Below are 24,006 nucleotides of genomic sequence, written 5' to 3' on the forward strand. Positions count from 1 at the left end.
GACAACTGTATTAATTGGCAAAAGTTGATTTGCATTTTCACTGAAATGTTTGCAGCGAAACATTTTGTGTTAGGCATGGAATGTATTAGATATTTGTATTCTTCACCTCATTGCTTCTTTTGTACAAGGAACTTTATCTGGGCCAGTTTTTAAATGTCTCGAGGTGATTTCTGATCTGTTTGACTAATTGAACCTGTAGACTCTTATGTTTCGACCTCTATACTGCATTGTGATTGTACTGGTGGAAGTTCATTACTATTACAGAGCATTGTTTAAACCTGGACATAGACTGGCCTTACTGAGAAACTTATCTCAACAGTGCATATGCCGCACAACTGATTGCATTGAGTAGATGCCTGTGGATGACATACCATTTCTGACATGAGTTAGTGATACACTCCAGTGCTCTTAACTCTCTCAGTTTAATTGTAACAATGCTTAAATTGTTGCACAGAGACAGTCGCCCAAACTAAAAGTAATTGTTGTTTATAATTGCCACCTTGGCCGAATGGTAGCATGCTCACTTCTGAATTCGATTGTTCTATGTTAAAGCCCTGCTCCCAGGATTTGGACATGTAGCCCAGGCTGACATGTTCTTAGTGCCATACTGAGGCAGTGCTGCACTGCTGGAGATGCTGGTGTTTGAATAAGATGTTAAAAGACTACCTGGCTGCTCGGGTAGAGATGGTGCTGTTCAAACCAAGTTTTGACCAATACTGCAAAAGCCAATTATGTGGTCATTTATTATAATGCTGTTTGTGCTCTTAACTCAAATTGACTACCATGTTTGTTGTCGACATTTCAAAAGAAATGCATTGGTTTTTTTCCCGTCCGGGTAGGAGTTTAAGTACTTTTTTCCCTCTTCCTGAATGTTGTTTCATTTCATTACAGGTTATCTGCCGAATGGTATTCATGCAGTTGAAGCCATGTTAGCAACAACCAGCATTGGTGCCATTTGGAGTGCAACTGCTCCGGATTTTGGTGTAAATGTAAGTAATGTTCATGTGTGATTGGCTCCAAACTCTTGGTTCCAAATGGGCCTGGTAATTATGTCAGTCGTGGCTCTGAGCCAGAAGGTTGTGGGTTCAAGCAACCAGGATTTGAGGACAAAAGTGAGTGAGGGAACATTGGAGGTGCTTTCCTTTTGGATGAGCTGTTAAACTGAGTTCACCTCTGCTCAGGTGCCAAGATCCCATGGCACTACTTTGAAGAAGAGTAGAGGAGCTAGCCCCAGTCTTCTAGCCCAATATTCATCCTTCATTCAAAACAGATTGCCTGATCATTATCACACTTCTATTTGTGGGAGCTTGCTGTGCACAAATTGGCTGCCATTTTTCCTACATTATGACAACGACTAGACTTCAAAAGTAATTCATTGGCTGGAAAGTGCTTTGATGACATCCCATTCATGAAAGGCACTTTATAAATGCCACTCTTTTTAACATTTTGTAAAGTGCATTTGTAATTTCTTTTGTCACACAGTTACTTGGAATCTTTATCTGCGCTCTTAAGCAGTGCACGTGATCTGTCTGTACACAAGTGATGACATCTGCTTTGGATGTCACTTTTTTTCCCCTTGCCTTTCCCGATTTTTCTGGAGGTGCTGCCACACCCTGGGATACAGATCTGCAGACGTTGGTTCTCCTCGAATGCGTCAGTGAGTGTCATGTGGGAGCCAGAGTATCACAGGTTTTTGACCTGCAGAGAGGCAATTGAAGGTAACCTGACCTTGCCAAGCAGTCCCATCCCAGCGATAGACAAGTGCAACAGTGATCAGGAGAGAGTTGTTTTCCTCCTTTATTCCCCATTCTCACCTAAATGCATGAATGGTTAGGCCAGACGTAGTGCCCTGATTGCCAACCTGTCTGCAACAAGTTAAATGAGAGTCACAATCAAACCATGGACTCTCCGAGGAATAATGGGTACTCACTGGGGGACAACTTTAGTCCGTAAAGCACAAGAATTGAGAACTCATCTTCAGTTGGATTACCTTTGTTGAACATTTGCACGATGGCGCACACATCTACTTCAAACATGGCTGGTCAACTATTAACTCAGTAAGAGTTTTAACAACCCCAGGTTAAAACACCAGGTTTAACCTGGTGTTGTTAAAACTCTTACTGTGTTTACCCCAGTCCAACGCCGGCATCTCCACATCACAACTATTAACTGGCAGTGGATCTTAATTGCTGATGATTATCATTATTTACATTGGGCCATTTTACTTGAGGAGTTAGTACTCTTCATACTTTGTCCCTACAGGTGATGGCCTAGTGGTATTATCGCCAGACTATTAATCCAGATTCTCAGCTAATGTTCTGGGGACCTGGATTCAAATCCCACCACAGCAGATGGTGGAATTTAAATTCAATTTAAAAAATCTACAGACAAACCAAACCTGCCATTTTAAGCTTTGGTTTTTATGTTACACAATTGGGCCTTGTTGTATACGGGTCCGCCAGTGATTGCTACTTTTACATGAAATAAGGACCATGCCACCTGCTGGTTAAGACTTATTTAGTTTCTGCAGAATGTAACAATAAGTTCAGCTATGCTTTGATGTAGTTTGTAAATCCTGATGCTTAAGCAGAGTTTCCTAACAACCTGGAGAATCTCAAACATCTCGTTTGACTGAATGATTGGTATTTTTCACAGCTAGTTGGCTTTTATTCACAATCGCTGACTGTATTCTGAGGACATCCTTTACTTAAGATCAGAAAAGCAGGAATTGGCTATTTAACCCCTCAAGCCTGTTTCTCCATTTGATGAGACCATGGCCGATCCATGAACTAATTCCATATACCTTTTCTCAGGAAAGCCAGTACGGATTTGTCAAGGACAAATTGTATTTCGTTGATTTTGCTTTTGAGATAACATTTTAAAAATGTATTTATTAATGTCACAAGTAGGCTTACATTAACACTGCAATGATACTGTGAAAATCCCCTAGTTGCCACACTCCGGCGCCTGTTCGGGCACACTGGGGAGAATTTAGCATGGCCAATGCACCTAACCAGCACGTCATTTGGACTGTGGGAGGAAACCAGAGCACCCAGAGGAAACCCATGCAGACATGGGGAGAACGTGCAAACTGTGCACAGACAGTGACCCAAGCCGGGAATCGAACCCGGGTCCTTGGTGCTGTGAGGCAGCGGTGCTAACCACTGTGCTACCATGTAATCCACAAGAGGGTAATGTGATGTAAATGGACTTCCAAAAGGCATTTTGTAAAGTGCTACACAACAAACATGAGTAAAGTTAGAGCTCATGGAATTAAAGGGGCAGAAGCAACGTCGATATGGAATTGGCTGAGTGATAGGCAACAAAATCGTGGTTAACGGTTGTTTTTTTTTGGGCTGGTGGAATGTTTATAGTGGAATTTCCATCTCCTTTTCTGAGGAAGGATGTCCTTGCTCTCGAGGGAGTGCAGCGAAGGTTTACCAGGCTGATTCCGGGGATGGCAGGACTGATGTATGAGGAGAGATTGACTTGGTTTCGCTGGAGTTCAGATGAAAGAGGGGGAAATCTCATAGAGACTTATAAAATTCTAACAGGACTAGACTGGGTAGATGCAGGAAGGATGTTCCTGATGGTGGGGGTGTCCAGAATCAGGGGTCACAGTCTGAGGATTCGGGGTAGACCATTTAGGATGAGGTGAGGAGACATTCCTTCACCCAAAGAGTGGTGAGCCTATGGAATTCATTACCGCAGGAAGTAGTTGATGCCAAAACATTGAATGTATTCAAGAGGCGGCTGGATATAGCACTTGGGGCAAATGGGATCAAAGGCTCTGGGGAGAAAACAGGATTAGGCTATTGAATTGGACGATCAGCCATGACCATGATGAATGGCAGAGGAGGCTCACTGGGCTATATGGCCTCCTCCTGCTCCTATCTTCTATGTTTCTATGAATTTCCCTAGGGTTGGTGTTAAGACACCAGTTTTTCCTGTTGCGTATTAATGACGTACACTTTTGTGTACAGGGCACTTTTTCCAAAACTTGCAGATGACACAAAACTTGGAAGTATTGTGAACTGTGATGAGAATGGTGTTAAACTTCCAGGACATAGACAGGATGATGGAATGGGTGAACAAGTGGCAGATGAAACTTGAGGCATTTTGGTGGGAAGAGTGTGGGAGGCCAATATAAAGTAAAGGATACAATTCTACAAGGTGTGCAGGAGCAGAGGAACCTGAGGGTATACTTGCACAATGGGCATACCTGCACAGCGGGTATACCTGCACAGGGGGTATACCTGCACAAAATATTTGAAGGTGGTGGGGAAAGTTGAGAGAGTGATTAATAAAACCTAAGGGATGGTGGGCTTCATAAACCGGGTAATAGAGAACAAAACAAAGAAGTTATGTATAAAATGCTGATTCAGAATCAACTGCAGTATTGCGTCCAGTTCTGAATGCCACACTTTAGGAAGGCATGTGAAAGTTTCTTCCGGGTGCTCCGGTTTCCTCCCGCAGTCCAATGCTGTGCAGGTTAGGTGGATTGCGAGTGCTAAATTGTCCTTTACTGTCCCAAGATGTGTAGGTCAGGGGGATTAATGGGGATATGGCTGAGGTAAGATGCTCTGTTGGAGAGTTGGTGCAGACCTGATGGGCTGAATGGCCGCCTTCTGCACTGTAGAGATTCTACGATTAGAGAGAGTACCGAAGAGATTCAAGAGAATGTTTCCAGGTATGAGGAGGTTCAGTTAAGTAGATAGATTGGAGAAGCTTTGGAGAAGCTTGGGGAAGGTTGAGAGGAGATTTGATAGAGACATTCAAAATCATGAAGGGACTGGACAGAATTTTAAAATTGAACCGTCTCCGGACCCAGAAGCCAATGTAGTTGATGAGCACAGGCCTTCTGGGTGAATAAGACTTCATGCGAGTTAGAGTATGGGCAGTGGAGTACTGCAATGACTCCAGTTTATGGAGGGTGGAAAATGGGAAGCAGGCCAGGCGATCATTGAAACAGTCAAGAGGTATCAAAGGCATGGATGAGGGTGAATTAGCTTTAATTATAGAGCTAATGAGTTCACCAATAGAAAAAACAAACTATTGAAGATGGTATTGGTGCAAAAGACTTAAAATGGGTCGAGCATAGTAAAGAGGAGCTAGTTATCCACTCGTGCCATATGTAACACTAAATTTACATTATGTTGTGTGTTTGGTGTGCAAATCATAATATTAATCAGTGGAATTATGCTGTGAATTAATTAGCCGCTAATTAAGTGTCTTAAGAAAAAGAGCAATATCAGCTGGAGTCTTACAATTCCATCTCCCCCACCCACAAGCAACCATGTTGTAACATAATTTATATGCATGCATTATAAAATAATTTTATCTTCTAGTGCAAATCCAATCCTAGGCAGCTGAATGTGCAACTGTGAAATCCGATGTGTGCATGTCCAGGCAAAGTCAGCGGCAAACTTTGGGTGCTCTACTTCGCTTAAAGCTCAGCAGGAGCACTGTGTATTTTGGGATATGGCAAACTAAATGCATGATCAGCATGGAGCTGAGCCTCAGTGGAAATTAGAGCAACAATGAACGTGTAGGATAGTGTGCTTAATGTTCCTTCATAATACTTGGATAATTTATGGGCTGGATTTTGCCATCAGTGTTGAAACGATTGTACCCAATGATTGTTTAAACCTGGCGCAACATTGAGAGAGCCTCCAGACATCAACACCCTAGCTATGACTGTAACACTACATTCTGCACTCTCTCCTTTCCTTCTCTATGTACGGTATGCTTTGTCTGTATAGCGCGCAAGAAACAATACTTTTTACTGTATGCTAATACGTGACAATAAATCAAATCAACAGCAACAATGTCAACAAGTAGGGGAAGCAGCCAATCATATTGAAGTATTTTTCATTTAAAGTTTATTAGTTGTCACAAGTAGGTTTACATTAACACTGCAATGAAGTTACTGTGAAAATCCCCGAGTCTCCACACTCCGGCACCCGTTCGGGAACACTGAGGGAGAATTTAGCATGGCCAATGCACTTAACCAGCACGTCTTTCAGACTGAGAGGAAACTGGAGCACCCGGAGGAAACCCACGCAGACACGGGGAGAACGTGTAGACTCCGCACAGTGACCTAAGTAGCAAACCAAGAAGTAGAGTGCCAAATATCATGCCTTTTAATTTAAATTTTCAGATAATTAAATAAATGATTATGATTGGATTAAGATATAAATCAGAATATTATGAATGAACTTAAAAATGAAAAGTATGGGGACACTCCACATTTATGAAGTTAGCAGGTTGCTAAAAGCCCAGTTGCACCTTGGTCAATGAAGTGTCACTTTTTCAGCGGTCTTTACAGTGAGTTTAACGGCATAAAAATGAAGTTCCATCAAGTTTACTGATTGCTTAGACTCCAGGATGTCTCAACAGTGTCCTCTCCTGGTGGAGTGCGCAATCACTGACAGAAACTTCTGGAACTTTGTGTTATTCTGTGTGTGCACGGACTCCTGAAGTTCCTGACGGCATCAGTGGAGTAAAGATGATGAAAGCTGCAAAATCAGGGCCACTATTACAAAAAGATGTGCTGATCCTATCTTTCTAAATTAACGATTGTATCTTCAGTATACAAATCTGATTTGTATAAGAACAGCCTTATTCAAGAAGTAAAATGCAGTATGGTGAAGAATGAAGCATGAAACACCTTACCCTCTTGTGCCTTCAAAATGTTCTCTCGGTACTGGCTGTGTTTTTGTTTGAGATGTGTGTGCGTGTCTATCTGTTTGTCACTGAGTGCGTATATCTGAACTCCTTGTGCTTTCACGCTAGGTGGCAGTGTCTAATTAAGGAATTGGGTCTATTTGTCTTCTCCGGTATAATGACAGGGATTTTATTTTCATAGTTTAATGTTGAAATGCAAGATTGGTTCTTGTTATCAAAAATGTATTTATTTTGATTTGATTTGTAGATTAACAGATTAATTTGATCACATTTAGTGCTACGACATAAACTAGATTAACTTGTGCTTAAAGCCCATTTAAACCTGTTGGAATCATAGTCATTAATTTTCTTTAAACAATTTTCTCTTTGGACTCCAATGGTATCTTAAATATTCAAAATTCTGAGAGATCATACAGGAGATCTGAATCTAGACCTCAATCAGCCTTGCTGAATAACAAGTCAGTTCAGGCAGGATCACTGCCAAGCCATTGACCGATTAGTCAATGTGTGCCATTTAGTAGCTAATACTAGAGCAGAAACATATAGAATAGTCGTGCCATCTCATCATCTTGTAATATTATGAGTGTCAGTCATAGGGAGGAACTTTCTACACATCAGCTCTTGTAGTTCCTTTGTTTGTGTTTTGATGATCTGACTCTCAAACAAGCGCTTGAGTCTTCACGTAGTTTAACAATGTTAAGGCTTTGTTTTTGAGGATCTGGAATTGCCAATTTGTATTGGCCTGTTTGCAAAACACACAAACCCCAACTTTGTAACACAAAATTTAAAAAAAACACACGATTTTTTTGTTCAACAAATTACAAATTTTGCTCCCTCTTAATCTATATGCTGCAGCTTTACATCCCCGTGGTACAGGTGTCTAAGCACAGTAAGAAGTCTCACAACACCAGGTTAAAGTCCAACAGTGCTGCTCCTTCATCAGGTGAGTGGAGTGTTGAGTTCACCACTCACCTGATGAAGGAGCAGTGGTCCGAAAGCTTGTGCTACCAGATAAACCTGTTGGACTTTAACCTAGTGTTGTGAGACTTCTTACTGTGCTTACTCCGGTCCAACGTCGGCATCTCCACATCACAGGTGTCTCAGACACAGAGGGCAAAGGTTTAAAGTGTGGAGTAAGTAGTTTGGAGTGAATATGCAACTTGCTGCCTGAGAGGGTGGTGGAGGCAGCTACTCTTGCAGCGTTTAAGAAGCATCTGGACGAGCACTTAAATAGCCAAGGCATAGTAGGCCATAGGCCAAGTAAATGGTCCACTGGTAAATGGTTTTGGTATTTGATAGTGGGCTGAATGGCCAGTTTCTGTGCTGTATGACTCTGTAGTATCAGCTGCAATCTACGCCAGTGAGACGTGAAAGAAAACACAGAGGTGTCACGTACGGTGGACATCTTTCATCAATATTGCCTTCATAGGATCCTGAGCATCACATTGGAGAGACAGCATCACTAAATTGGAAGCACCACAGAGGATTGGTCAGAGGCACCACCATGATGCACAGATGACTAATGCTGGCAGGACATGTCCTTCATCTCCTGGACATATGCCAGCCAGCCTGGCAATAGAATGGATACCACCAAGCAGGGGAAGATGGGGCTGCCAGAGAAGACCTGGCAAAGCACGTTTAAGGAGGATCTTCAACAGTGGGACATCACTTGGGCTGGAGTGAAAGACAATATGATTGGACAGAGATCCGGTGGCGGACTCTTACTGCCCATTATCCCGCATGGGACCGGATTAATTGGTTCTAAGTTGAATAGAATTCCTAATGGAAAACAATATCCTCAGCTCTTGAGGAAATAAGGTAGGCATTGAGCAGGAAAAAAGAAACTGTGTTAGTGGTGGGCCAATGAGAGACTGAAAGCACAGTCATTGAGTTGAGATTGTTAATAAGATTTTGGGCTGGAATCCCCCGCTAGCTAGAATAAGTTACACGTTGGCGGGAATTTATAGTGGGATCTTCCATTCATGCCTGCCATGGTAGGTCAGAAAAATCACCACTCTCCTAGAGGATGGCATGAACCTTGTTTGCATCCCGTTAATGGGATATAGTGGGGCAATGCGTGGGTTGTGCCAGGTGAGACATGATGGGGTGGGGCATGTTGGGGTCAGCCAGGGGACCCATCAGGAGGGTCCTGATGTCCCGATGCGGATAACCTGTGTTGGGGTGAGGGGGGGAAACATGCTGTTGATTTGGGGGGGGGGGGGGGGGGGGGGGGGGGTGGGTGGAAGGGGGTCTCCCACTGCCCACCGCCCCCAGCCCCAACGGCGCCAAGTTCTCACGTCTCCGAAAAAGTGACTTGAGTGTTGAAGGATTGCAATGTGGAGCGCACCTGAGAGACCAGTGTAGTTTACCCCATGTTCCTCGTCGTTACGATACTTAAAATATTTTAGGGAAAATTCCACACGTTGAGTTTCCTGCGTCAGCAGAGATGTCAGCAAGGGCTGAGGGTTAAAGCTAGGAGCTTTCTGGCTTGTGTGATGTGTGATTTTCTGGATTTATGAGTGGAGCCATTGGGAAAATGATTCTTTACATATACAAAAAAAAATATTTCAAACAGCATTATCTGTCCTTGGTTACAGATTATCTTGATGGAACCGTGAAAATTTTAAAATAAAGTCCACAAATAATGAAATTGTAACTTCTCAAAGACCTAGCAGTAGGTTTAATGACAAGCTTAGATTTCAAAAGTTGGGTAAATTGTTTTGAAGTAAGTTCTTCAGTTAATTGGTATCTTTGAAGCTGATGGAAGATCTCCACTCTTTGAACTCTCAAAAGCTTACTGCATGCATAAAAATCTCTGTTATCCTAAAGGGGATTGTATTGTCAATGAAGGTGACATTCTGGCAATTAACTTAAATGGAGTGGCAGTGTGTATGTACATTGAGGTTACTTTATACATCATTAAAATGGAATTGAAAAATATAAATATGTTTGTATGCAGACATGAGAGAGAATTTATTAGTGAGATTATCTGTATTTTTGACTGCAGGATTCTTTTTCTCAGTTTAGTTCAAGTCAGAACCTTCCAAAATATGGTTTTGAGCATTTTAATTTGTATGATTAGCTTTTCTTTGAATTCAGATGGTTTGTCAGTGATGTTGAGAAATCTTAGTTGTGTTTTATCATTTGATAATAGTTTGCAGAATATTGTGCACTGTAGATTAAAGATTAAGATGGAGCTCCAAAGTTTCATAATAGTTTCTGGTCTCCTGTGAAACCCTTCATTAATTGACAATCAACGCACAGTTTCTAAAGCGCAAGATGACCGTACCATGAAACTGATCGTGGTGTTCAAAGATTCATGAGGGGTATTGAATTGACTAATAGAAATTAGTGCTATTTGCCATCCTTTTGAAGCTTGCCTGTGTGAACTTTTAAATAAATGACCAGGTAGGATAAATCAATACCTAACTTCAGTCAGGATCTTGGTAATGAGGATGGAATAATATTTAATTTGTTGAACGGACAGTTGAAAGTAACAAGGCTCTCCCTTTCAAATGACAAACACATGGTTTATCATTTCGTATAATCTTTGCCCCATTGATTCATTTCCAACCAAAACAATAGTTCCTCTCTCTCTCTCTCATGTTTTTAAACTCGTCTTTTATCTCACATTATTACTGTTCGGAGCCCAAAATGCTTTTGTGACCACCTTTATTGAAACGTACTTTCAGCTGATTTGATTGGAATTTTTTACTCTTGGTCTTTTATCTTCTAACTGAGCCAGGGTACCTCCGGCGATCATTTGCCACATACTTCTGTTTACTTAATTAGAATTGCAGATCATTTTATAGAGTTGCTTCCAGCTTTTTTTTGTGAAGCAGCGTAGTTATTTTTTGTAGGTGGTTTCATTGCTTAATGATACTTCCTATGACATTTCTACCCTGGCAGTGTTAACTTTGACACTCAAAATGTCAAAATGTAATGCGATTTTTGGCGACTCAAAGGCCTCGTTTGTGCCCGGAATTTGAGTGAGCTATGTTTTACTGGACTTTTACTTGCCCACTCCTAAGTTAGGAGTGATTTTCCCACAACTGCCTTTCTCCTGAGTGGAGACGTGCTTAGCCTCCACTTGGTAAGCAAGAGTTTGAAGTTTATTTATTAGTGTCTGAAGTAGGCTTACATTAACACTGCAATTAAGTCACTGAAAATCCCCTAGTGGCCACACTCTGGCGCCTGTTCGAGTACACTGTGGGAGAATTTAGCATGGCCAATGCATCTAACCAGTACGCCTTTCGGACTAGTGGGAGGAAACTGTTGCACCCGGAGAAAGTCCCCGCAGATATGGGGGGAACGTGCAGACTCTGCTAACCCAAGCTGGGAATCGAACCCAGGTCCCTACTACTGTAAGGTAGCAGTACTAACCATTGTGCCACTTTGCCAAAGAACTTGCATTTCTAAAGCACCTTATAATGCCCTGAGAATGTCCAAAAATGTTTTACAGCTTGTGGATTGCTTCTGAAATGCAGTCACTGTTGTTACATAGTCAAGTGCAGAGGCAATTTGTACACAGTGAGTTTCTGTGACTAGCATATGAATGACCAGGTAACCAGCTCTTTTGTGATACTGTTTCAGGAGAAATGTTTAGGGAGAAATTTAGCAGTGCCAAGGATGTTTTACATCCTAATGTCTCAACAGAATGCAGCTCACCTAAATATAAGCGCAATACCTGTTAGTTCTGAACAAGATCACCCCTGGATCTAAAGTTAGGATAAAGATGAGGGCAGGAGATTAGCAAACCTGTACTTTATGCAAAATGTACAGGATGCTTTTTCACTGCTGTAGTCTTGTTATCCTAAGCAATGCAGGACACTTGATTTGACTATAGATCGATGAAAGAAATTAACACTCAGTTCCAGGTTCACCTAGTTATATATGTGGGGTATTATAAATTTTTTTAAAATGGTTTTCAAGTGCATTTACTGTGATAAAATTATATGCTTATATATGTTTAGAGTAGGCACAGTGGTTAGTACTGCTGCTTCACAGCACTGGGGACCTGGGTTTGATTTCTGGCTTTAGTCAGTCTGTGCGGAGTATGCACGTTCTCCCCGTGTCTGCATGGGTTTCCTCCGGGTGCTCCGGTTTCCTCCCACAGTCCGAAAGACTGGTTAGTTGCATTGGCCATGCTAAATTCTCCCTCATTGTTCCTGAACAGGGACTGGAGTGTGGCGACTAGGGGATTTTCACAGTACCTTCATTGCAGTGTTAATGTAAGCCTACTTGTGACATAAATGAATAAACTTTAAAAACTTTATAAATATTTTAGCTTTCAAACCGTAGTAGTTTTAGCCATGTCGATGTCATATCTGTTACTCACCTGAATGAAAGATTCAAAAGTGAGTTTCAAATTGTACCTTATTTTATATTCCACACTTTACTGTATCAATCATCACGCAGCAATTGTTTATTCTCAACGACCTCAGCCGGCTTAAAGTAACATGTCAACATTTTTTTGTTTCGTTTCTCCTTATTCAGCGCTGAGGGGAGTATAGTTTTCCAAAAAATTTGAATATCCCTCTCAGGTTTTCATAGTAATTCTGTGGGGTGGGGGGAACTGGAGAAAGAGGAACTTCAATACAAAATTAAGGAGGTGTAACAAATATACTGAATATAGATCTCCAATTTTCTTTCACACCTGTGAACACAGCGGTTAGCACTGCTGCCTCATCGCGCCAGGGACCCGGGTTCAATCCCTGGCTTGGGCCACTGTCTGTGTGGAGTCGGCACATTCTCCCCATGGGTTTCTTCCGGGTGCTCCGGTTTCCTCCTACAGTCCGAAGGACGTGCTGGTTTAGGCGCATTGGCCATGCTAAATTCTCCCTCAGTGTAACCCGAACAGGTGCTGGAGTGTGGCGACTAGGGGAATTTCACAGTGACTTCATTGCAGTGTTAATGTACTTGTGACACTAATAAATAAACATTTTATATGCATGCTAGTTTATAATTATTTATGTGACATGCTTTAAAACCTTTACCAATTTCTCTGCAGGGTGTACTGGACAGGATCTCTCAGATCCAACCAAAGCTTATATTTTCAGTTGAAGCAGTTGTTTATAATGGTAAAGAACACGATCACATGGAGAAGCTGCAGAATGTAGTGAGAGGTAAATAGTGATTCATTATTCTTGCCTGGTCATTATCCTATGGACATCTTGTTCAGCAACATGGGACACCAGTTCCTGATTTATTTATGGAGTCTGTATGAATACAGATGTGTCGGCCAGGTGGATTAGCCATGATAAAGGTGCGGGGGGGGGGGGGGGGGGGGGGGGTAGGTTGGGTAAGATGCTCTTTTGTAAGTTTTTTATGGAGAGTTGGTGCAGACTCAATGGGCCAAATGGCCTCCTTCTGCACTGTAAGGATTCTATGGGTGGCGCTACTTGAATTCAAGTGTACACTTGAATACATCCTAATTACATAAAACTTACAATTGGACCGAATGACCTGCTTTTGTATGTGCTGCTGATTATATTTCACATGTGCCATCTCCCACCTTATCTAACCCTATCGGAATATCCTATATTCTTTTCTCCCTCGGACTTATTAAAATGCGCCTATGCTATTTGCCTCAGACTTTCACATCTCAATCACTCTCTCTGAGTAAGACGTTTTTCCTGAATTCTTTATTAGGGGCGGCGCAGTGGTTAGCACTGCTGCCTCAGTGCCAGGGACCCGGGTTCGATTCCCGGCTTGGGTCACTGTCTGTGCGGAGTCTGCACGTTCTCCCCGTGTCTGTGTGGGTTTCCTCCGGGTGCTCCGGTTTCCTCCCACAGTTCGCAAGACACGCTGGTTAGGTGCATTGGCCATGCTAAATTCTCCCTCAGTGTACCCGAACAGGTGCCGGAGTGTGGCAACACGGGGATTTTCACAGTAACTTCATTGCAGTGTTAATATAAACCGAATTGTGACACTAGTGAATCAACTTTTAAACTTAAAGATTTATTGCTGGCTAGCTTGTATTTATGATCTAGTTTTGGACTCCGACAAGCGGCAACATGTTCTCTACATCAACCCTATCAAGCCTCCTCCATAATTTATAAATCTCTAGATCACTTCTCAGTGTTCGTTTTCCTAGAGAACAAATGCTTAAAAAAAAAGACTTGAGGCAACATGGTGAAAAGAAACATAGGGTTTTATTTTAATCTTTCTTGTCATCTATACATTTTGGCCATTTTTTAACATCAGATGACTTCTCAGTTCCTTTTTTGTTCTGGATGAAAGAATTGACAAATGCACTGAATCAAACCTCTGAGTAAAAGCAGCGTGGTGTCATGTTTGGCTTTGAATTATTTGTAATTTGTCCAAACATCAATGTTGAGAGTTGGGCAGAAATTAATGTGTGACTCTCGATGTTGTGAAAAAAAATGTTAAAAAAAGGAAGTATTCATTTGGGATTTTTAAAAAATGTAATGTTCGGGGTTGTTGGTTGGGCATGGATATTTCATCTGTATGGGAGGTTGCAAATCCAACTCCTTCTGACGGGAGGACGACCTTGGTTTTCCTGAGTTATAAGGATTTGGACTAAGACTGGACATTACAGTGCAAATGTTTCACAAATTTGGCTCCGATTGATGGCCTGACTCTGAGACCACAGAATGGCTGCTAGGGGAAATGGAAAACATGTATTACATGAGGAGGTGGGTTTTTTTTTTTGAGGTTGGGCTTGAAGCGCAGAGTAGGGAGGGTTTTGCTTTGTATCTAGCTGTGTTACATTGCACCTGATTTAGGTGCTTAATGACATTGGGTGCATTGCATAGGAAGGGTTCTTTTCATAGAATCTCTTCAGTGCAGAAGGAGGCCATTCAGCCCATGGAGTCTGCACCGACCACAATTCCACCCTGGCCCTATTCCTGTAACCCCACGTGTTTATCCTGCTATTCCTCCTGGCACTAGGGTTAATTTAACATGGCCAATCCACCTAACCTGCACATCTTTGGACTGTGGGAGGAAACCAGAGCACCCGGAGGAAACCCATGCAGACATATGGAGAACATGCAAACTCCACACAGACAGTGACCTGAGGCCGGAATTGAACCCAGGTCCCTGCTGTTGTGAGGCAGCAGTGCTAACCACTGTGCCGCTCCATTCCTCAACATTCATTTTGCTCATCTGGATGAACAAGTTTTGTTTGTAGAAGATGAGCCAATTGGGAATTGGTAGGAGATTGTTTAAGTAGTTCTGTAATTATTAGTTTATTAAATCTTGTATTCCAACTCTTCCCCCTTGGAGGCTTGTTAATATCAGCCCTGTCTTGTAGGACAGAAGTCTTTGTGTTGACAGTGTGGATTAAATTGTATGTGTCGGGATTGGGCAGTCACATCTCCCATTGTAACAACATGGCCGGCAGCACAAGGCTGCACCCAGTTTGTCACTATTTTGCCTTTCTCACTCTTGAAAGTTTAAAGGGTAACTGATGTGGTGAATGTGAGAATTGAAATGCAGGCAGGGTCAGAGTGAACAAGGCAGCATGGTGACAGTGGTTAGCACAGCTGCCTCACAGCGCCAGGGACCCGGATTCAATTCTGGCCTCAGGTAACTGTCTGTGTGGAGTTTGAATGTTCTCTCCATGCCTGTGTGAGTTTCCTCCAGGCGCTCCAGTTTCCTCCCACAGTCCAAAGATGTGCGGGTTGGGTTGGTGGGCCATGCTAAATTGTCCCTTAGTGTCAGAGCGATTAGCAGGTTAAATACGTGAGGTTACGGACATGGGGCCTGGGTGGGATTGTTGTCGGTGCAGACTCAATGGGCCAAATGGCCTCCTTCCGTACTGTAGAGATTCTATGACTTTATCAAACTTAGTGAAGACAGATATTGTGCAGTCAGATGCAAATGCTGGATGCCTGAAAGGCAAATAAATTTCCCAATTGCAGAACCACCATCCCTCCAGCTTCAAGAGAACTATCACAGGGGCAATGCAGGGATGGAGGACAAGGACATCGGGCAACAGCCGTTTATCTGGACCAACAAATGAGCTCAAATGCATAACTTTCTGCCTGAGGCAACATTGTTTTTCAATCTTGCGTTAGTTTTCTGAATTCCTTCTTTCTATCAGATTAAAACATTTTCTTCAAAAGTATCACCTCTCAGTTTTGATTCTATTTCAGCATTCCTGATTTGATTGTTTAATTAAATGGCCAATTAATGCTGTGGATGTAATTGCTTGCAACTGTTCTTTGTTAGTATAGTGGTTAGTATCCTTGCCAATTCAATTCCCTGGTGGGGTTAAGTTTAAGTTAATGGTGTACACAACATCCAGAAAATAAATATTGTAAGAGAGGGGGGGGGAATAATCTTCATACCTTTTAAAGAAATCAGGTCATATGCAGTAATTTTAATTGGGTCAATTTTTCGTTTTCAGTGGGTTGGCTTGTAGATTCCAGACTCGTACTTGCTTCCAATGACAAATTAGCAATACTGCATAGAATTTATTTCCTTGATGATTTACAAAGAATTCTTTACCGATGATGCAAAAATTGATTCGTATTTGAGGTTTCAAACTTTTCATATTTAAGCGTCTGCTTTTTGATAGAGAACTAAAAGGTTTCAAGTGTTTCGCATCTGCAGGATCAAAAAGCAGTGCATTGAGTACATTTCCTCAAAAGTAGGTCTGTGGAGCGATTTATATCATGGATTAAATGTCAGGTTTCAAAAGCTGCAGTTTTAATCATAGCTAGAACCTCCTTCACGCTAAGTGTCTACCACAATTTAAGCTACGACTTTTCATATCTTACATTTAATCTGTGGCTATATATCACTGTAGATACCTATTATTCTTTAATTAAAGGATAAGTTGGACTAATACTAAAGAAACGCCTTAAAATTAGGTTCTCTGACTATTGGCGTCTGTACTAAATTACTTTTTGCACTTTTTAATGGAGGTAATATAAATGGGCTGGTTGGCACTGCCATTAAATGCCATTTGAAGCAATTTCAAACAAGCGCAATAAGAGTTCATGTCCTAATGTTGAAGAAGCCACATGTTAAAGCATTGGTGTTTTTTGTATCTAATCCTCTCAGCTACCGCAGTGTAGAAAATAATAAAACACTTCTCGATCAACTTGGGTGGGGGGTGGGGGGAGAGAAATGGCCAAATAGATGGAAAAGACCAATGCAACTATTAGTGCTATCCAAAATGTCATGAGATTTCTTTTGAACTGATATACCTGCAGCAGAGTAGCCTAAACATAGCACTTGGTATCCATTCTCACAGAACTGATTAACAACTGAGGATGTTTATTTTAAAAAAAATCTTCTTATGGAGAATATATTGGAGGCGATGAGGAAGACCGCACTTGCATTGGAGGCGGTTGTATAAAATGGTTTATATCCCTTTTTAATTCCTTCATTCTTGGATGCACTCGCAATCTAGAGCAACCATAACAGACAGCTATCACTGTCAATCTAAAGGGAAGAGGCTGGTTTCGAGGCAAATTCTAATTTGTAGCTAAAACCTAGGGTTATATTACTGACAACTCCCAAGTCTGTGTTATCTCGTTGCAATCTTGGGTCAATTGAATGACTTTTTTTATTTGCTCTTTTAGGTTTGCCCGACTTGAAGAGGGTAATAATAATCCCATATGTTCGATCGAAAGAGACCATAGACTTGTCCAGGATACCAAACAGGTGAAAACTCAGGAATGATATTTTAATGAATGTTTCTATGTATTATAATAAGACAACTACTGCCAGCATTTCTGTAGCACTTTGCGTGTAGCAGATCTCCCATTGAGGATCACAGAAGGAAATGGGTAGTGAGCAGTCAGAGAGTTGATGAAAGGCAAGGTTGAAAAATGGGGCTTGAGGAGGAAACTTTAAGTGAAGGGAGAGAGGTAGAGAGAGGGGGGCAAGTGGAGGGGATGTTGGGTGAGTGGGGGGAATAGCAAAGGCAAGCGATTTAAATGTAGTTGCAGACAGCAAGACTAAAATGGCTGAAAGTTTTGTTACAAGTGGTGGAACGAAAGGAGGGTCTTATACACAAGGTCAGAATTGGAATTACGATATTTCTCATTTGTCAACTCTAAAATTATTTTTATATGGCTCCACAAGGCAAATTAATTTAAAACTTAAACAAAAGTAGAAAATGTTGGGAATACAATGGCTCATTTGGTATCTGAAAAAAAAGATGATTATTGCTTACTTTGGAAACTGTAGAAAAGTACCCGCTGGTAGGACCTTATCTATTTTCTGACGTGAGTTGTGTCTGTTGAGTGGGATTGCAAATGGGTGTTATGTTTTTTGCACCTGCTAGGAACTTGATTTATCCAAAATTTGGGGATGGTTTGGCTGCTAAAAAAGGAAGAAACAAATGGATTGGCAATTAAACTGCACCTTTCATGATTTTGGGACATTCCGAGAGGCTTCACAGAAGAGAAATGTCGCAGTCAATTTGTGCGCAACAATGAGATGAATAACCAATTTATGATGTGGGTTGAGGGATGAATGTTGGCCAGGACCCTGGCAGATCTACCCTGTTCTTATCCATGTGGTGACCTGGAATCTTTTAAATCCACTTGAGAAAGAGAAAACAGGATCTCAGTTTAAACTCTTGAATGATGGGTTTGTAGTACTGGAGTATTTTCTTCAAAAAGTAAAAGGCTTGCATTTATAAAGCATTTTTCCTGGGCATCTTGAAGTGCTTTAGACTGAACAAAGTACTTTCTGAAGGCCAGGATTTTCTGACCCTGTTTTTCTTTTGGGCGTGTTTGGTAATAGAAGTGGGAAATCTCGTGAGAGACCCCCAAACCATGATTCATGCCAATATAAAAGCGTGACGCGATTGTCCCTGCCTGTGCCAGTGATGTAACGGGTTGAATGTTGATACACAATTTCCATACATTAACATCTCATTATCAGACCTCTGCCTGATTCATCTCTCACCCCCCCTTACTGTAAGAAGGTTGATTCACGTCGGTGTGAGGGCATACTGGCGTGAATTACGATTGACCTCCCAAGGCCTGCCCCTGGCGAGCAGTTCTCCCAAAGGAGTTCAGGTGAGTGCATCGCTGGGAGGGAGAGGATCATCCTAGGTAGAGTCCCTTGGGTCATGCCTGGTGGACGGGGGTTCCAGTTAACCTTTGTGCATTGAGGCGGCCTTTGAAAAGAGCACTCCAAGCTTCAGAGCCTGCCCTGCCACTGTGACATTGTGGGACCCACTGCTTGCCTTTTTCTTTACTAAGTCTGGGACGATACAATGGAGAAAGACGCTGTTGATGCTGGCAGACTCGATGCTGCTTTTTCCATCTGATATTCGGGAAAATTCCACCTTATGCGTGGTCACTGGTGTAATGACGGCAATGTGGCACTCAGTTTGTACGCAGCAAACTCTCTCAAACAACAAAGTGATAACGACCAAGTAATCTGTTTTTGTGATGTTGGTTGAGGGATAAATATTGGATGGGACACCGGGGATAAGCTGTGCCTCAGTCGGTATCACTCTTGCCTCTGAGCCACAAGATGCCCAGGTTTCCAATTCCCACTCCTGGGCTTGAACACAAAAATGAAGCTGACACTCCAGAATGGTACTGAGGGAGTGATGTACTATCAGAGATGCCGTCTTTTCGGTGAGACATTAAACCAAAGACCCATCTGCCTACATTTAAGGATGTAAAAGATCCCATGACACCTTGATTCGAAGAATGTCGGGGAGTTACCCAGGTCTCTTGGCCAATATTTATCCCTTAATCAAACTGTTGTTTGAAATAGTTCCATGGCCTAGATTATGAGCTGAAACCTAGACTGCAGTTAAATGTGCAGATAAGGATGTAACTCATGGGTTGTGGCTGATGCCTATTTTTGTCTCCAAGTTAAAAGATTGTGGGTTCCAATTTTCCTCCAGACCTTGAATACAGAACCCGTGGACAGGTGCTGCATTGTCAGAGGTTCTGTCTTTCTGATCAGATTAGAATGACACATCTGTTTTAAGATGGATATGAAACCACAATTTGGAAGAGAGCAAGGAAGTTTATTACGGGTGGCACAGTGGTTAGCACCGCTGCCTCAGCGCCAGGGACCCAGGTTCAATTCCTGGCTTGGGTCACTGTCTGTGCGGAATCTGAACATTCTCTCTCTGTCTGTGTGTGTTTCCTCTGGGTGCTCCGGTTTCTTCCCACAGTCCGAAAGACGTGCTGGTTAGGTGCATTGGCCATGCTAAATTCTCCCTCAGCGTAACCAAATAGGCGTCGGAGTGTGACGACTAGGGGATTTTCCATTGCAGTGATAATGTAAACCTACTTGTGACACTAATAAATAAAGTTTAAATTTAAAATTTATTCCCGTGTCCTTGGGAACATTCTTCTCAACCAGCGCTAGTAAAATGCAAATTTTCTTTCCTTTATCACTCTTGTGCAGATTTTGTATGGAAATTATAAGAAAACGTTTATTTTCCATCCTGTCTTCCTCTCTTCTGCTCTGCAGTCCCCTTCCACCTTAGATGTTCAGATGCAAATTAATATTTTGAATGCCCTTCTGGATAGATCTTTATTTGTAACTTTAATGGATCATAAATAATTCCTTCTATTCTCAATGTTCAAGTTACGCACCAACTACAATTTAAAATAACACATCTCTGGAAACTGGTCAGGCTATTTGCTATTCCGGCAATCTACATCTGCTCAGTTAAACCAGAGTTGATGTATAATGTGATGTCTCACTTCATATATTGGTCGTCTGGAGCAGTTAGGCTACGGTGTCTTTCAGCCTGTAAGTGTTTTCCCCTATTTCAGTGCATTAAACATCAACTTGCTGCATTTTTCTGTGCTTACTAATAATTTGATGAAATTATTTGTGCACAGAACTGAAGTGTTTTGTTTTCAAAATGTATGCATTGACCCTGCTGATCATTAAAACTTTCAGTCAATGATACACCTTATAATTTTAAATTAATTTGCAACATTTCAACTTTTCCAGAAATAGAACATGGTGCGCCCATTTTGGACATTGGGGTGGTTTTCTTTGTTTGTGTGAGATTAAACTCAAGAGTAAATATATGTAAAAGGTTGTGTTGAGAATTGAGTTTCCCCCCCTACAGTGCTAACAATAGACCAGGGGCTGTATTTCCCTAGGGTGTGATCTTACTGGCCGTTCGCGCCACACTACAGCGAGGTTGGAGAATTTGTCGTCCAGCCAAATCTCCGTTCACTGTAACGGGATGGGAAAATCCCGCTGGTGTGAACGGCCGTAAGATTCCGGCCCTAGTCTTTCCGATGGGCAGAGAGGGAGGAAGGCTGGTAATTGAGCTGGGAAGGGTGTCGGGTGGGCTGTTTCCAGAGATGTGTTATTTTATATTGTAGTTGGTGCATAAATTGAACAACATGAGAAGAGAAGGAATTATTTATGATCCATTAATGTCATCTTTCCATGACCATGACACATTTTCACAGGAGATTTTCGCAGTAACGTCATTGCACTGTTAATGTGGTGGGGGAGATGGCATGGTCCTGCCTTGTGGCTACATCCTTCTATGCCAGAGTAGCTCCTTGGAATAACTTATAACGGGTAAAATATAGTGCAGTATATTCAGCTCCTTTATTGATCCTCTTGGGTGCAATAGCTTCCTGGCCAGGTTGATGATCTACTGCTCAGCAGTGCCAAGTGTTGTCTGGGATGCACACGCAGCCCCCACCCAACAGTAAATCCACTAGAAAAACCTGCAGGAAATCAGAGCCAAATCTGCATGGGGAGAACATTTACTTGTTTTAACATCAGCGACTATTTTTGCATCAACTTTCCTTTGCAGAGGCAGTGCGATTATTTTGGTGTGTATTTATGCACACGCGCACACGTAGAGCTAATGTATTTTATCACCAAATGGTTTTCTTTTCACAGTGTGTTTTTGGATGACTTTCTTGCCACTGGAAAGGAAGGAGATCATGGTCCACAGCTGGAGTTTGAGCAGCTGCCTTTCAACCACCCACTTTTCATCATGTATTCTTCTGGTACAACAGGGGCACCGAAATGCATGGTACACTCAGCCGGGGTAGGTAATCCCTGAGGTTTTAAGAAAGGATAAAGACTTGTTTAATTTTATTTAGCTGTGCTTATTTGCAGGATTGTATGCTGTATTCAAAATTGCATTCAGTGGAAGAATGAAATGCAAAATATATCTGCATTTCACTTTGGGGGAAAAAAAAGAAGTTATTCCTTCCCTGGTCAGATGCTGAGAGTTTTGTGGCACGTAACTCACTTCCTGACTCCCAAAGCCTGTCTGTCATTACAAGGCAGAAGTCATGAGTGTGATGGAATACTCTCCACTTGCCTAGATGAGTGCAGCTCCAACAATACTCCAAACGCTCAATGTCATCCAGGGCAAAGCACCTGCTTGATTGACATCCCATCCACCACTTTAAACATTCACTTCCTCCGCTACCAAAGCATGGTGGCATCTATAAGATGCACTGCAGCAACTCACCAAAGTTCCTTCAGCAGCACCTTCCAAACCCCTGACCTCTACCACCTTGAAGGAGAAGGGCAGCAGATGCGTGCGTACACCATCTCCTGCAAATTCCCTGCAAGCCACACATCAAGCTGATTTGGAACTATATTGCTACTGCTGGGTCAAGATTGTGGAACTCCCTTTCTACCAGCACTGTGGGTGTACCTACACTACATGGATTGCAGTGGTTCAAGAAGGCAACTCACCACCACCTTCTCAAGGGCAATTAGGGATGGACAATAAATGCTGGCCTAGCCAAAGATGCCACTCTCAGTCAGCTGTGGGCTGAGTTCCCTTCAACAGTGATTGGAACGTGGAGTGCGGCCTCTTTGATCACAGTGAAGTCTGTTATTGGAATTGGGTGTCTCACTGACGCTGAGTATGGCGGGCCTTCTCCAAAGGAGACAATGTGGGCTCCTGCCAGCTCTCCAGCTGATGGGCATGAGCCCCATTGCCTGGATTGAACTCTGCCCTATATCTGAATGACTGCCCTACTCGCTTTCCCTTCCCTTTCCTGTACCTTTCCACCTTCCTTCTCTCCCTTCCTCACACCCTCACAATCTTCCTTCCTTCCACTCTCCCTACACTCTTCCTTACGCACTCACTCCCTCTGATGTCTCCTTAAATCCAGGATTTCTACCTGCTTCGTCTTACGCTCCTCCTTCTGCTCCATCCAAGATTCCCTCTTCTGTCCCCTCCAGCCTCGAATCACACACCTTCCAGTTCTCCCCATCCAGTGACTCTCCATTGCCCTCCTTGAGTGTCGACGTATCAATCTACTTTTCACCCATGCTGTCCATCCGGCCGCTCCCTTCACTCTTTTGAGGTGCTTTTTCCTGGTGTCCATTCTACCCTCTTTCAGGGTCCATTGCCCCTTCTCATCCTCCCCCACCACCCCCCCCCCCCTTCATTTCACTTCTTCTCCCTGACTGATCTCATTAGTTTAGAAATAGTTAACAGAGTTAGATGGATTGTGTTCTCTTTTCTTTCCCCCCCAAAGCTAGAACTAAAGTTGTCATGGGGTTGGCCTGCTCAACACCAAACTGCACCTCTTGAAGATTGTCCCCCTTTCCTTCTGGCCCTTAGAAAATGTTTTTTAAAAAAGCAGTTCGCCGACTCCTATCGGACTGCCTGCACCAACCATTTCACGGCATCACCAGCTTATTTCCGGGGTCTGTTTGCGTAATAACGAGATCAATTGACCCCTAATTATTTATTTGTATATGGTGCCTGTTTAATCTCCCCATATTATGGGGTTGAGCTTGGGGGGTGGGTTGGGCGGGCACCCACCCTACTTTGTGACCTCACTCCAAAAACACAGCTGGTGGGGTCACGTAAAATTTCCTTCATCCTTTCTTGTTTCTCTCTCCACAGATGCTGTCAGATCTACTGAGTATTTCTGGCACTTTCTATTTTTATTTCAGGTTTCCAGCATCTGCAGTAATTTAATATTTTGTATTGCTGTTAGCGCAGTGAGCCCCAAACCCCCGATAATAGCTGTGGTTGCCAGCTGCTTGCCAGACCTGAGGCTGCCTGTGTCGGATGCCACAGGATGCTTGCTGTTAACTGAGAACTTATGTTTAAAATAATATAAGCTCATTCACTTAAAGGTTCTGTACTAATGGAGTCGTTTGCAAGCATGCATGGACATAATTATAATACAAAAATAAAACTGTAATTACATAGTAAGCAATTAGCAAATGTTTTTAATGAAACTGCTCTCTTCCTGCAACAGTTTCTTTCTGAACTCAATAGATGTTTCAATTAGTATTTAATTTTGATTGCCGTGTTTTGATATAATCTTAAACACCTTCATTTGGCATGCAGAGTATTACAAATAAAAAAGATAGCTATCAGCAGGTTAAAATAAT

The 24,006-nt window shown here is 42.3% G+C and overlaps 1 protein-coding gene across 1 annotated transcript in view; it reads left to right on the forward strand.

The window, feature by feature from the left end:
- Positions 1 to 24,006, forward strand: part of aacs (acetoacetyl-CoA synthetase) — a 115,000-nt gene that overhangs the window by 30,339 nt on the left and 60,655 nt on the right. The window contains exons 5-8 of the mRNA XM_078227042.1: positions 892 to 989; positions 12,698 to 12,812; positions 17,247 to 17,328; positions 21,529 to 21,679. Of these exons, the coding sequence (XP_078083168.1) occupies positions 892 to 989; positions 12,698 to 12,812; positions 17,247 to 17,328; positions 21,529 to 21,679 (446 nt within the window). The remainder of the gene's footprint in view (positions 1 to 891; positions 990 to 12,697; positions 12,813 to 17,246; positions 17,329 to 21,528; positions 21,680 to 24,006) is intronic.

The sequence above is a fragment of the Mustelus asterias genome, chromosome 13, assembly GCF_964213995.1.
Source record: "Mustelus asterias chromosome 13, sMusAst1.hap1.1, whole genome shotgun sequence".
NCBI lineage: Eukaryota > Metazoa > Chordata > Chondrichthyes > Carcharhiniformes > Triakidae > Mustelus > Mustelus asterias.